This window comes from Marmota monax, unplaced genomic scaffold (genome assembly GCF_021218885.2).
Source record: "Marmota monax isolate L192 unplaced genomic scaffold, Marmota_monax_Labrador192_F-V1.1 WCK01_AAM20220418_F8-fsc00062, whole genome shotgun sequence".
Taxonomy (NCBI): Eukaryota; Metazoa; Chordata; class Mammalia; order Rodentia; family Sciuridae; genus Marmota; species Marmota monax.
Genome location: NW_026695221.1, coordinates 11,344,447 through 11,358,419, shown reverse-complemented (window position 1 = coordinate 11,358,419; position 13,973 = coordinate 11,344,447). Strand labels below are relative to the sequence as shown.

The following is a 13,973-nucleotide window of genomic DNA, read 5'->3' as shown; positions in this document are numbered from 1 at the left end:
TTAATTTATTTTTATAAAATTTTAATACATATAAGGGTCTCTGGAAACATAAATATACAGATGTACAAATAAATAGAAACAGAGATAGAGGTATGTTCGTGTATGCCTATGCTATTTCTGGAAATAATTGCATCTCAGAGGAAGAACATGAGCATGAGAGAACAAAAGCTTATTTTTCTGTATACTTTTTTTTACTGTTTGTTTTTTTTTTAACCATTGTACATATTGAAACAGACTCCTGAAATTAAGGGCAACTTCCTGATATAAGAATTAAAGCTCCAAATGTTTTAACTTCTACATTTCCTCACACAGAGAACAGAAACTACCCCTTGATCAGCCAGGTGCCATTGACGTGTTCCCTAACACTGCCTGGCTAAAACTACCTACTTCCTGCCTTTGGTCCCACTCTTCATTCTCTTCTTTTATAAAAGCTTTCACAGAGTTTTCTGAAGCTGTGATTTAAAACAAAATGTTTCCTCTATCTTCCTTCAAATCTGGTATTGAATAAAACCTAATTTCCTACCAAATCGACTCCCAGTGTTCGAGGTACATGAGGAGCAGTCAAACCCAACCTCTTACCCACAGGTGGTATCAATATATTCTCATAGGAAAAAAAAATCTTTTTGAGTAAAAATTGTTAATTATCCACCCATAATCTGATCACTATCTGCAAAACAAAATTAAAAAAAAACTGTAGCAGACCCCATATTCAACAGAGAAAGCCTAAATGCATTTACCTTTAGAAACAAGACAGGGGGCCAGGTGCAGTGGAACACCACGTAATCTCAGCAACTCAGAAGTCTGAGGCAGAATTGAAAGTTCGAGGCCAGCCTTGGCAACTTAGTGAGACCCTCAGCAAGTTAGTGAGGCCCTGTCTCAAAATAAAAATTACAAATAACTGGGAATGTAACTCGATGGTAAAGAATCCTTTGAGTTCAATTCCCAGTACAAAATATAAAATAAAATATAAAAATAAAAATACATGGAGAGCACTATTCATAATTATTTCGGGATCTTTGACAGTGCAATGAGGAAAATAAAAGAAGAAATAAAAGATAAAAAGATAATTAAGAAATAATCAAATCTGTCTTTATTTGCCTATGACATTGGTACTGGTGAGGTGTCCAGTCAGAGTCCAGCTTTTTGAAGACTCAATAAAGAATTAAAGAAGACAAACAGAAGTAACAGGCAGAACACAGATTTATTGAAATTAACACTAGGTAAAGTAGAGTAGAGGCAAGTGGCTCAAGGTCCCTAATATCTAAAGGAGTATTGTCCTATGTGCTGAGCTGTGCTTCGGTCCTCTCCACACAGACCTGATTGAAGACCTCGTTCCATTTGTTACCATTGGAAGAAATTTTCATCTAATTGGAATATAGAGCCTGTGGAGGGAGTTGCCAAGGCAATAAGCTCTCAGAGGTGGGAGTTGTCATGGTAATAAAATTTATTGTAAACAGGGACATGATGACTCATCCCTCTGTCTTGTACTCCAGCTGGTTTTTTCTCTTATATCCTGCCTCACTATCTTGAGGTCCCTAAACTCCTACCTCAACATGAATGTATATACTGACATACAAAAAAAATTAATAATAATAACAATAGTAATAATTTTTATTTCCTTTTTGGTCAATTTTAAGTAACAATCAGAATTAATAAATAAAATTAGCAAATTTCTGAATGTAAAATCAATATACAAAAATCAACTTTCAAGTGAAGGGTTAAGAGGCGGACCCGGGTGGCCAGCTGGGCTCAGAGCAGAGCAGGGTCAGGATGGACCAGGACATGTTGCCCACTTTGAAGATCCTCATCATTGTTGAGTATGGGGTGGGCAAGTCCAGACTGATCTTGAGGTTCACAGATAATACTTTGATCCAAAACTTGCAGCAAAAATAGGTGTTGACTTTAAGGTGAAAAATATTGGCATCACATCAATATTAGCATCAGATCCACCATTTTAGGTTGGGAGCCATTTTATCTAGAGATTCTGAGGCAATACTGCTTAGTTCCCCATAAGAACGTGTGCCTGCTAAAAGGTCAACCCCACCCCAGCCTGTGACACAACCCCTAAGCGTGCTTGTGAAATTCCTCTTGCAGGCTATAAAGCTAGCCTGTGAGTGCCAACATGTTGCTGCCCTCCTTATTGGTTTACTCCATGCTATGACAATAAATCCCTTGCATAAGATTCTGGTGTATGGTGTGGTCCTTGGACTTTGAGTGGACATAAGAAGTGTCCAGCGTTATTATTTTTTTAATTTTTTTTCATAGTTGTGTATGGACAGCATGCCTTTATTTAATTTGTATGCCGTGCTGAAGATCAAACCCAGTGCCTCCCACACGCTAGGCAAGCGTTCTGCCACTGAGCCAAAGCCCCAGTCCCAACGTTATTATTTAGCTGATTTTTTTCTATAGTGGGATTAAACCACTTTACTTTTTATTTTTTATTTTGAGACAGCGTCTTGACAAGTTCCTGAGACCCCTGCTAAGTTGCTAAGTCACTGAGGTTGACCTCGAACTTGTGATTCTCCTGCCTCCTTTTTTCATACGTGTTGGTAGCATTTGTCCAGGTACCTCAGTGTAGCTTGTGCAGTATTTATGAATATCTGTATCTTGTGACCTCCATAAATAGCTTACTTATATTCAAAAACCTATTTCTGTGCTTTGAGGGGTAGGAAAGAAAAAAAAATACTAAATGACAATTTGAGAAAGGCATACTGCTTCCAAATTCTGACCTGTGTGGGAAAATGCTAGTGTAATGAATATCTTAATGATTTATTGTAACAAGTAACCAATAGTTTATCAAAACCAACTTATGGACATTAATATATATTTTCTACAATGTTCAGTTTTCTAACCTCATGTTATTGCAAATTGTATATTTTTCTCCATCCATGTTATTTAATTTATATTGATCTCTGCTATTTTAAGCTCCCAAATAATATGTCCTTTAAGGGAAGTCAATACCCCACAGTAAGATTCTGATATTAATTTCTTAGCAATTTAATCTGTACAATTATAAATGATAAACATTTTTGTGAACCTTTGCAATATATGTTAATGAATTTACTTCAAATTGGGTTCTTTCTGAAATATACATTCTCACATGTGAAAACCTCACTTTCTACTTGGTTTACACTTGTTAGTCTACTTAGGATTAAAGATTTTATACATTCTGTAAATTTCACTAAATACAAAACATTTACTTCTATAATGTTATAAAAAGGTAGTAGTGAACTGTGTACTTATGATTTGTTCATGTTACATTAAACTTTAGATTTGTATATTTATATAGTCTGTATTGACAAAGCTTTTCTGTGTATTACTTTTCACTCCTTGAGTGACATAATAATCTTTCTGTGAAATGGATTGTTATTTAGATTTGAACAGAATTTTCATACATATGAGTGACTCGTATATAACTTTAAAAATCAATTTTGTTTGGTAGATTTATGTTGTAATCTTTTGTAGTTTTTGAATAAATATAGCCTGCTTTCCCTAAAAAAATCAACTTTTAAAACATTAGTAATAAATAATTAAAAACTGAATTTTAAATATCCATTTAAAATAGAACAAAAGATATCAAATTCCTAGGCATAAGTGTACTTTCATAACAAAACAACACATGAATATTGTCCTCATTTCCATTCACTACTGTACTTGTAAAATATAGCACTTTGGCTCCAAGTCAACTCCTTTCCAGCCAGTCCCTCTACAGTATTGTCACTGATTTTCAAGTACAACCATGTAAATACAGTCAATAAAATTTAAAGAGGAGTCTTTTCAATAAATGATGTTGAAACATCATAATACCATCATGAAAAAAATAAAACTAACTCATACCATATATTATAACTGATTTGAAATTTACCAAAAAATTTTTTAAACCTCACAGAAAAATAAAACATAAAGCTTTCAAAGGAAAACATGAGAATCTTGTTTTGAATTTCTGGTAGTAAAAAATTAAACAAGATAAAGCAAAAACAGTAAAAACAAAAGTTGATAAACTGACTTTATTAAAATGAAAACATTTCTAACTAAGACATCAAGAACAGTCATGTGAATGAACAAGCAAAGGTCTCAGACCCAGAATATATTTTTTAAACTCAATTTAAAAAAAAAAAAACCTAACATTATTTTTAAGTAGGCAAAAATTGAACTGACATATAAAAAGGTAATACCCAGATAGCTAATAAACATAAGAAGTGTCCAGCGTTATTATTTTTTTAATTTTTTTTCATAGTTGTGTATGGACAGCATGCCTTTATTTAATTTGTATGCCGTGCTGAAGATCAAACCCAGTGCCTCCCACACGCTAGGCAAGCGTTCTGCCACTGAGCCAAAGCCCCAGTCCCAACGTTATTATTTAGCTGATTTTTTTCTATAGTGGGATTAAACCACTTTACTTTTTATTTTTTATTTTGAGACAGCGTCTTGACAAGTTCCTGAGACCCCTGCTAAGTTGCTAAGTCACTGAGGTTGACCTCGAACTTGTGATTCTCCTGCCTCCACCTCCTGAGTCACTAAGATTATCAGGCAAACACTATCACACCTGGGTATCTGGTAGTATTTAGAAGCCTAAATAAATGCTTGTCCTATGACCCCATAAATTCACATCTAGGTATATATCCAAGAGAAATAAGTGTATATTCCAAAAGATGTTCATTTTCAAGAATTTTCATACCAACCTTATTAATAAATGCAGAAGCTGAAAACAAACCAAATGAATGTCTATTAAGAAAATAATTGATAAGTACATTGCTATACATTCATACAAAAGAACACATACTAAGCAGCAATAACCAAGTACAATGCTATAGATTAACCACACATGACACTCTACATTGAGTAAAATAAGCCAAGCACTAAAGTAAGTGTGTTGGCCTGGGGGTGTAGCTAAGCGGTAGAGCATATGCTTTGTATGAGCAAGGTCTTGGATTCCAAAAATGCAAAATAATATTAATAATGAGAAGGGAGAGGAGGACGAGTGTATGTGCTACTTAACATTTATAGGAAATTCAAGAATGACCAAATGTATCCGTGATGATAAAAGTAAATATAGTAGATATTTCCAGGAAGAGGGTAAGAAGTAGTATTTACCGGGCAAGAATAGGCATGAACATTCTTAAATGAAAATTATCATTCTTAAATGACCCACCTCAGTCTAGGTGGTGGTATATAACTCAATTCATTTCAAATAAGAAAAGTTCATTGAATATTTAATACTTGCACACTTTATTGTTTCTTATTTCAATTTAAAACACCAATGCAGTGTTTTTCCATTTGCCTACATTGTACTGATTCCCCACACTCCCTATCACATCCTCAATCTATAAATGTTCTATCCCATTAATGAAAGCACAATTCTCTTCTAAACTTTAATTCCTTTTATTACCTCCTGATTGAACAGAATGATTCCAAAGGAAAAAACTAAACTTTTGTCCAACTTATACAAACTTTCCTTTTTTCTAACAGAAGGGAACTTTACTAAGAAAAGTCCAAATATCTTCACGTCATTTTTTCAAAAAGAATTGTTATTACTAATAATGTGTTCAGACCAAAAAAAATGTCCTTCAGATTTTATTAAGCAGTATCTCTATTTACCCCGTGCTGTGAATATGTGACCTGTGCTAAGACCATCTTTTTCCTTTATGCCCTGCTATTAGAAGATCACAGATATGGGGCTGGGGCTGTAACTCAGTGGTAGAGCACTTGCCTAGCACATGTGAAGCACTGAGTTCTATCCTCAGCACCATATAGAAAGAAAGAGAGAGAGAGAGAGAGAAAGAAAGGTAAGTATTGTGTCCATCTACAACTAAATAAAATATTTAAAAAAGAAGATCACAGATATATGCAGTGCTTCAAAATATAATGTTACCTTGTCTCTCCTAATAGCTAATTTGTTCCTATGACTCAACTGGCTCACTTACATTCAAAGCTTTCTATTACTAAGCTATCTTATGCAGAGCCTTGAAGTGTGGCTGCACATTCTATCTCCATAGTCTAGACATAATGAATGAAATTTATATCCAATATCTTGCAGTAATGTAAATCTGCCTACCTCTTCCTTAGGAGATCTAATGAAATAGTCAGAGACCATAGGACTCTGCAGATCATCTCAGTAAGTGTGGATGCTTGATTCCACGTGAAACCTAACATGATCCCTATTCTCACACCCCCTAAATTTTAAAACATACCTTTTTTTGCCAAGACCAAATCAACCAAATTTTTCATCTCCAACACTCTTTCAAAAATTGTATTCCAAAAATTAATCCATGAAAAGTTGTACTGCATCACTGGGGAAAGAATTAGATTACTTTAAAAGCCCACAGCAACTTTTGAACTGAAATTGGTAGTGATAAAATAGGAAATCAGAGCTTCAGGAAAATAGAGTGAATTTGGATTAAGATTCAAGGCATGGATTTCAGTCCCAGTTCTGGCAGAAAGACAGGTGTGTCCATGGACAATACAAAATACTTCTGAATTCTCTAAGTGTGATGTGCTAAAGGAAGTGGCTGTATTAAATGACTTCTTAGGCACAGTAGAGATTAATTGCTCTATGATTGCAAAAAAATTATTCTTGTAAAACAGAGTGATTGGAATAGTTGGGTGGGTAAATCATTGAAGGCACATTTATTGTGCCTAAGAACAGGATTTAAGTTTCCTCTAAGTAGAGGGCAGAAAACACCAGATTGTTTCTTTCACTAGATAAAGAATTACTATGATAAAATATTTGAACATCTTTCCCAACCCCTTTCAAGAGAAGATTTTTCTGCTCAGGGTTTTCTTCAGGGCAATTTTGACATCCTTATTCCTCAAGCTATAGATTAATGGATTGAACATGGGTACCACAGCAGTGTAGAAAATGGAAGACACCTTTCCCTGATCCAGAGGCAGAATGGAAGGTGGTTTGAGGTACATAAAAGCTCCTGACCCAAAGAAAAGAGATACCACAATAATATGGGAACTGCAGGTACTAAATGCTTTTGACCTGCCCTCAGTGGAGCTAATGTGGAAAATGCTGGAAAGAATAAAACCGTAAGATATAAAAATGGTAACAATGGGCACCCCGATGCCAATGGTCACAACAATGAAGACCACTAGCAAATGTACATAGGAGCTATTGCAGGACAGCTCAAGGAGTGGTATGATATCACACATATAGTGATTGATAAGGTTGTCTGAACAAAAGGTTATAAACATTAAGTTTACCATGTGGGCCACAGCCCCAAAAACTCCCATCCCATAAACACCCCACAAAAGGAGTAAACACATCTGGGGAGACATGGTGACCATGTACAGCAGTGGTTTGCAGATGGCAACATAACGGTCATATGCCATGGCTGATAAGATGTAGGATTCAGAAAATACAAAGAAACAGAAGAAAAAAAATTGAGTCATGCACCCTGCATAGGAAATGGTGTTCTTCTTTGAGACAAAACCTACCAGCATTTTAGGAGTGAGGGTGGTGGAGTAACTGAAATCAATAAAAGACAAGTTGAGGAGGAAAAAGTACATGGGAATATGCAGGTGCGAATTCAGCCCAATCAACATTATCAAGCCCAAGTTCCCCACTACAGTGACCACATAGAAACCGAGAAACAGGAAGAAGAGGGGGATCCGGAGTCCTGGCTGGTCCGTTAAGCCTGCAAGGATGAACTCTGTCACAGAAGAGGAGTTCTCTGCAGCCATGCTCCTCTAGGAGCGTCTGTGAGAGGAAAAGAAGCAAGTCACTGAGAGAGAGAGATAGAGAATCTACACACCATGGAAGTTCATGGAAATGAAAGGAGTGGAGGGAAAAGAAATACTTACTGAACACTAACTATGGAATAGGCACACTTCTAAATGCTGGGTGGCATTATACCTGTCCTAATTTTATAGATGATGTAAAGGGAGACCTGAGTGACTTGCACTAAGTCCCAATGCTACTGAGTTGTAGCAGCAGGTCAACTCCAGCCATCAGACTCCTGTGCTTTGAGCCTCTACTGCAGAATACAGTGGTCAAGAGGAACTCACCCCTTTCCGCTTGGAGCCACACTGCTGCTCTCTACTGTCTCCCATTCATCTCCTTCATGAAGATACAAATGGTCCTGTGGAGAAAGGGTGACAATGTGGAGCTCAGGTCTCAATACTTCCACTTCTCCACTCTCAGGATTAAAACCTCTAGTTTATCTTGTTTCTCTTGCTGAGATGAAGAACATGCATTCTGGTTTTGCCTTTGTCCTGAGGCTTCTGTCCAGCTTCCAGGGAAGGGACAACAGCCTTTATGAACACTATGGATGACAGGAGACTAAAGAGTTTTATTCTGGATCAAAGATCTCAGTAAGCTAGTTAAAGAAGCTCCCATAGGACCATTGCCCCAGAGTCTACCCTCCCCAGAAAAGAAAAAAAATGTTCATTCACACCCTTGATAATGCTTCACCTGGCTTTTAATGACCTGTTCTTTCCTTCATTATACTTTTTTTAAGAGAGAGAGAGAGAAGAGAGAGAGAGAGAGAGAATTTTTTTAATATTTATTTTTCAGTTTTCGGTGGACACAACATCTTTTATTTTTATGTGGTGCTGAGGATCGAACCCAGCGCCCCGTGCATGCCAGGGAGCACGTTATCGCTTGAGCCACATCCCCAGCCCCCTTCATTATACTTTTTAAGTATAATGAAGAACAAAACACTATGGGAAAAACAATTCTCACTAGCTTGTATTGAGAACTTACTGTGTACCAAACTCTGTGTTATGGACACCCTTATATGTACACCAAGTATCTAATGAAAGTATACAAATAATTTTACCACATTTACTACTCACAACAATTTCACAATTTTATCTGTTAATCTTCACTTCTGAAATAAGAAGCACAGCAAGGTAACTATAGCTATTGACAATACATTTTATTCTTGAAACATGAAAAAGTTTTAAAACATATTAAGTGCTTTCACTACAAAAATGGTAAGTATGCGAGGTAATGCATTTGTCAACTAGCTAGATTTAATTATTTCACAATGCATATATACTTCATATATATAATATATATCATATATATCATGTTGTATTAGATAAATACATACTATGTCATCAATTTTTTTAATTATTTTTTCAGTGAAATTTGCATACAGCTAATAGATTCAGAATTCTGAATAAGCCCTGGTCCTTCTAATGCCAGTGCTCATGGTCTTAATCTTTAGCTACACTTCCTCCCTGTGAGTGATAACAAATTGTCTAAACCAACACGTTTACTTACAAGGAACTGTGAGACTCATGATAGATAAAAAACAAGTGATTTTTAAAGGAAGTTGAAAAGTGTTAGAGGCAGGAAGGGTCAAATTCATTATTTCACTCACATCAAAGAATTCTTCTCCAAACTCAAAAAAATGGAAACTTTTATTTCCCCCCACTGCCTACTCATGCAATTTTATCTTGGTGATTAAAAGCAAATACTTGCTAGGTAACTATTTCAACCTTTGTCAATATCTGGAGTCCAGCTAGACAGAAGGGAATGAAGGGAGGGGAGAGGGTGTGGGGGTAGGAATGGTGAAGAATGAACCTGACATTATGCTCTATGTTCGTATATGATTACATGACCTGTGTAACTCTACATCATGTACAATAAAAAGAATGAGAAGTTATATACTCCATTTATGTATGATGTGTCAAAATGCATTCTACTGTCATGCATAACTAATTAGAACAAATAAAACGTTTTTAAAACTGTCTGAAGTCCAGGAATTGAACCCTATAGCAAGTATGTCAAATGATGAGGAATGAACAAAAGACATTAATCAAGAATGATATTCCTTCAACAAATACCTATTGCACATCTGCTGTGGCACCAAAAACTTTTCTAGGTCTTTGCGTCTTCAATGGGGAAAAAAATCTGCCCTCGTGGAGCTTTCATTCAAGTGGAAGAAAGAAGTTAAACATGAAACACATGAAAAGAAAAGGAAAGAAAGGAAGAGGGATTGAAAAACAGGGATACAGATTTCTATTTTAAATAGAATTAATCTGACAATTGAGCAATGACTTGAAAGAGACTTAAAAAGCATTGCTTAGTAAGATCAGTTATTCTACTAAGACATCAAGCATTCATGGGTTAACACAAGATCTGTTCAAGACATTACATTTTTATCCTGCACTTTAAATAAAATAGATTAACTCGAATTACTGGCTCTGAAGGAGAGACTCTGAATGTAGGAAAAGGATAGGGAGCAAGAGACTGAGAATTTAGAGAATCACAAATCACACCAAGTAAGTTGACTAAGACTGATAAAGCTTTGTGCAGCAATTTGCATTCTATTCCTTATCAGGACTTTTATATATGAAGGATGACAGATTTCACAACCAAGAAAAAAAATGTCTATTTGGGAGAATCACAGCCTCAGATAGCAAATGGTATGTACATATTTTGGTCAGAATTAAGGGCTAGAGTCCACTTGGAGAAGTTACAAAATTCTAACACAAAGAAGGAGGTCCATCTTCTTCCAGACAAGTCCACCTAAAATCATTGCATGTATTTTGGCATGTGTATTTTTTAATACGTGTACATATAATAATGAAGACTTGCTCTTGTTCACTCTCAGCTCAGTCTCAACAATAATGGTGTCTCCTTGGCCAACTTACACTTAGAACTGTCCACATCCCAGTGGAACTCTAATGAATTCCAATCTTTGTTCTCAATCCCACTACACATACTTAGGAAATAGAGAAAAACAAGCCATTATCAAAAAATTAAGCCCCATAAGACAATCTTTCCTTGAGACTCACAGGCAAAGAAAACCTTGGGGGCTTATTAAAAGTTCACTTGCCTCTAGAAGCTTTACATGGTTGTTATATACATGATGAAACACCAGAGAAAAAGTTATTTTGCAGCTTTTATCACTTCAGAAATGGTTTCCATGGGAACTTCATTTTCAATGCATCAGGGTTTTATTTCAAGTGAACCAAGGCGCCTCTAAACCTTTTTACTGTTGAATTGCTCCAATATAAGCAGAGGCAAGCAAAGAAAAAATATTGCTTATTAAGTTACATTGGATGAAGAATGTTTCTTTTCCTAAAATTTGAATCTCTGTGATATCGCTTCCTCATTCTATTTATTGCTAACATTAAAATATGTGTGAACTATGTATTATAACATACCCATGGGTATGTATGATACAGTGTTTTTGTACATATGGTGTGTACTTTAACCCCCAAATGTCTGGTATGCCATCAAATGACATTTAGGTGGTGCTGAAGGCAAATATCCTCGGTTCCACAGAAGAAAAATCCAAGAACAAACCACATTTTCAATAAAAAGAGTCAGACACCCTTTCCAGAGAGAAAAGATAGTAGCTTAAATGTCCTCATTTGGAATGAGTTTAGCTGAGCATAAAGCTGAGCATTTGGAAAGACTTTACTGAGTGGTTGAGTACTTACCCGTCATGCAAAGGCCCTGGGTTCAATTCTCATCACTGCTAAAAAAAAAAAAAAAAAAGAATGGATGAAATCACTTCAGTAAGGCTCTAAGGAGGGGCATAAAATTAAATCCTTCTATAAGAAGTCACTGGCTAGGGATATATAGGGATATAGCTCAGTTGGTAGAGTGCTTGCCTCACATGCATAAGGCCCTGGATTCAATCCCCAGCATGCAAAAATAAACAAATAAATAAAAGTCATGCAATATGCATTATAAAATTTAATGAAATTTTTGGGGGGTGTGTACTAAAGATTGAACTCAGGGGCACTTGGCCACTGAGCCACATTCCCAGCCCTGTTTTGGGGGGGGTTGTTTGTTTGGTTTTTTTTTTTTTTGTATTTTATTTGGAGTCAGGGTCTCACTGAGTTACTTAGCACCTCACTTTTGCTGAAGCTGGCTTTGAACTTGCTGTTGTCCTGCATCAGCCTCTGAAGTGGCTGGGATTACAGACAGATGCACTGCAGTTTTAACACGTATATTTAGCATAATAAAATATTAATAAAGGGATTCAGAAGATATGGTTGGCTTCCTAAAGAGGTTTACAGTCTAATATAGACATGTCCCATCTATCTTCTTTTCAATTTTACTCACTTTGTGTTTCAAAATTCTCAGAGTTCAGTTCTTTTCTTCCTTATATTTTTGGTGATATTATCACATGACTTGAAAAACTTTCTCTGTATTTTTTATTCCTAAATTTGTACTCATCTTTCTGTTAATTCCTTGTCCTATAAGTATGACCTGTCTATGAAAATGTTTCAGTATGATGCCCTATTGTCACCTGTATTAGTCACCTATGTATCACTGTGACAAAATATCTGAGATGAACAACTGAAAAGAAAGATTGATTTATTTTGGCTCATGGTTTCAGAAGTTTCAGTCCATATTCACTTGTCTTTGTGTTCATGGTCCTGTAGTGAGGCAGAACGTGGTAGAGAATACATAGTAGAGCAAAGCTGCTCACCTCATGGCATCTCAGAAGAAAGAGTGAGGAAGGGGCTTGGGACAAGATATACCTTTCAAGGACACATCTCCTGTGGCTTATTTCCTCCAAGGAGGCCATACCTCCTGAAGTTCCACCACCTTCTAATATCCCATTAATCCATTAGATTATTCAATTGAAAAAGTCAGAGCCCATATTATCCAATCACTTCCCAGAGGCCCAACCTCTGAACTGCAGCTGCATTGGGGATCAAGGCTTCAATACATAAGCTCTGCAAGAACATCTCAGCTCCAAAACATAACATCACCCTGAACTCAACAATTACAAAGGTTAACATATCTTCTTTGTCCCCAAAACAGACATTTGCCAATTTCCTGCTTTTTTTATTGCAGAGCTTAACCTATCTTGAACTTTAAATTGCTAATTTTAAAACATGAATAATCATAAATGTTAGTTTCTATTGCATACAATATACAACATAGAAGTTATAAAAAGCATTAGGTTTGGGGGGCCTGGGGTTGTGGCTCAGTGGTAGAGCACTTGCCTAGCAAGTGTGAGGCACTGGGTTTGATTCTTAGCACCACATATAAATGAATGAAGAAAATAAAGGTCCACCAATATCTAAAAAAAAATTTTTTAAGTAATAGGTTATTGTTATTAATCCATGCTTTCAGATGAAAGGACTATTTTAGACAGAGTGGCATGCAGAATCCACTAAATAGGGGAAGGGTAAAGGAAGGAAGAAAGCTAAGGTTTTACAAGTAGTAAAATAGTTAAGCAAAAACACTGTCAAGAGAGAATATGAAAGGAAAAGGATTAATGTCTCTATGATTTGGAGGAGAAAGAGAAGAAAGAAGTGCAAATCAAATCTGAATAAAATTTTGGTCCAGGGAATCATGAGTAGATGGCAGAAATAAACAAAAAAGTAGGGTGCTGGATTTAAGTCTAGATTATGAAATAGTATCCAAAACCTTTAAAAGGAAGTGATACATAAGAATAGTTCATGGAGAATCAGAGATTGGAACAAAAGGGGTCAATATGCAAATCATGGCATCAGATAAACATAAATGATCACAAAAGAATCATGGATTGTTCCAAACAGAAATATTAAAAAATAAAAGAGCCAATGATTAAAGCTTTCCAAAAATGAGAGCAAGAAAATGAACATACAGAAATGTCAGAAAAGCCAAGTGCAAATGCTCAGAGCAAGATTTGAAGACAAATGACCAGGAATCAAATTCCAACTCGTTAATTCATTAGCTGGGTGAACTTGGGGAAATCATCAGACATGGCTGAGACAGCATTCATATCTGAAAGCCAGGGACACCACGTTTGCATATATGTTCAGAGTATAAAATCTGACTTTAGTAAATACTTCTTAAATCCATAAAATTCACAGAAGCTTCTCCCTTCCCAGAAAATAATAATAATAATAATAATAATAATAATAATAATAATAATAATTTCAAGAGTAATATACCTATACATTCAAGAGAAACAAGAAGAAAGAAAAGTGATTTTTAATATATTGTATAGTTGCACTTGAGTATCTTCTTTCATATCACTTTTTGTATACTTTTGCATGAAACG

The 13,973-nt window shown here is 35.7% G+C and overlaps 1 protein-coding gene across 1 annotated transcript; it reads right to left on the bottom strand.

Annotated features, from left to right (window-relative positions):
* Window positions 1-6,750: 6,750 nt before the first annotated feature.
* LOC124085202 (olfactory receptor 8B12-like) lies at window positions 6,751-7,686 on the bottom strand. The gene has a single exon (XM_046432749.1). It carries the CDS (start codon window positions 7,684-7,686, stop codon window positions 6,751-6,753), a length of 936 nt encoding a protein of 311 aa, XP_046288705.1.
* Window positions 7,687-13,973: the final 6,287 nt, after the last annotated feature.

Bases quoted from the DNA above. Each gene is read 5' to 3' on its own strand.
- LOC124085202 (XM_046432749.1), bottom strand. From the start codon at position 7,686: ATGGCTGCAGAGAACTCCTCTTCTGTGACAGAGTTCATCCTTGCAGGC.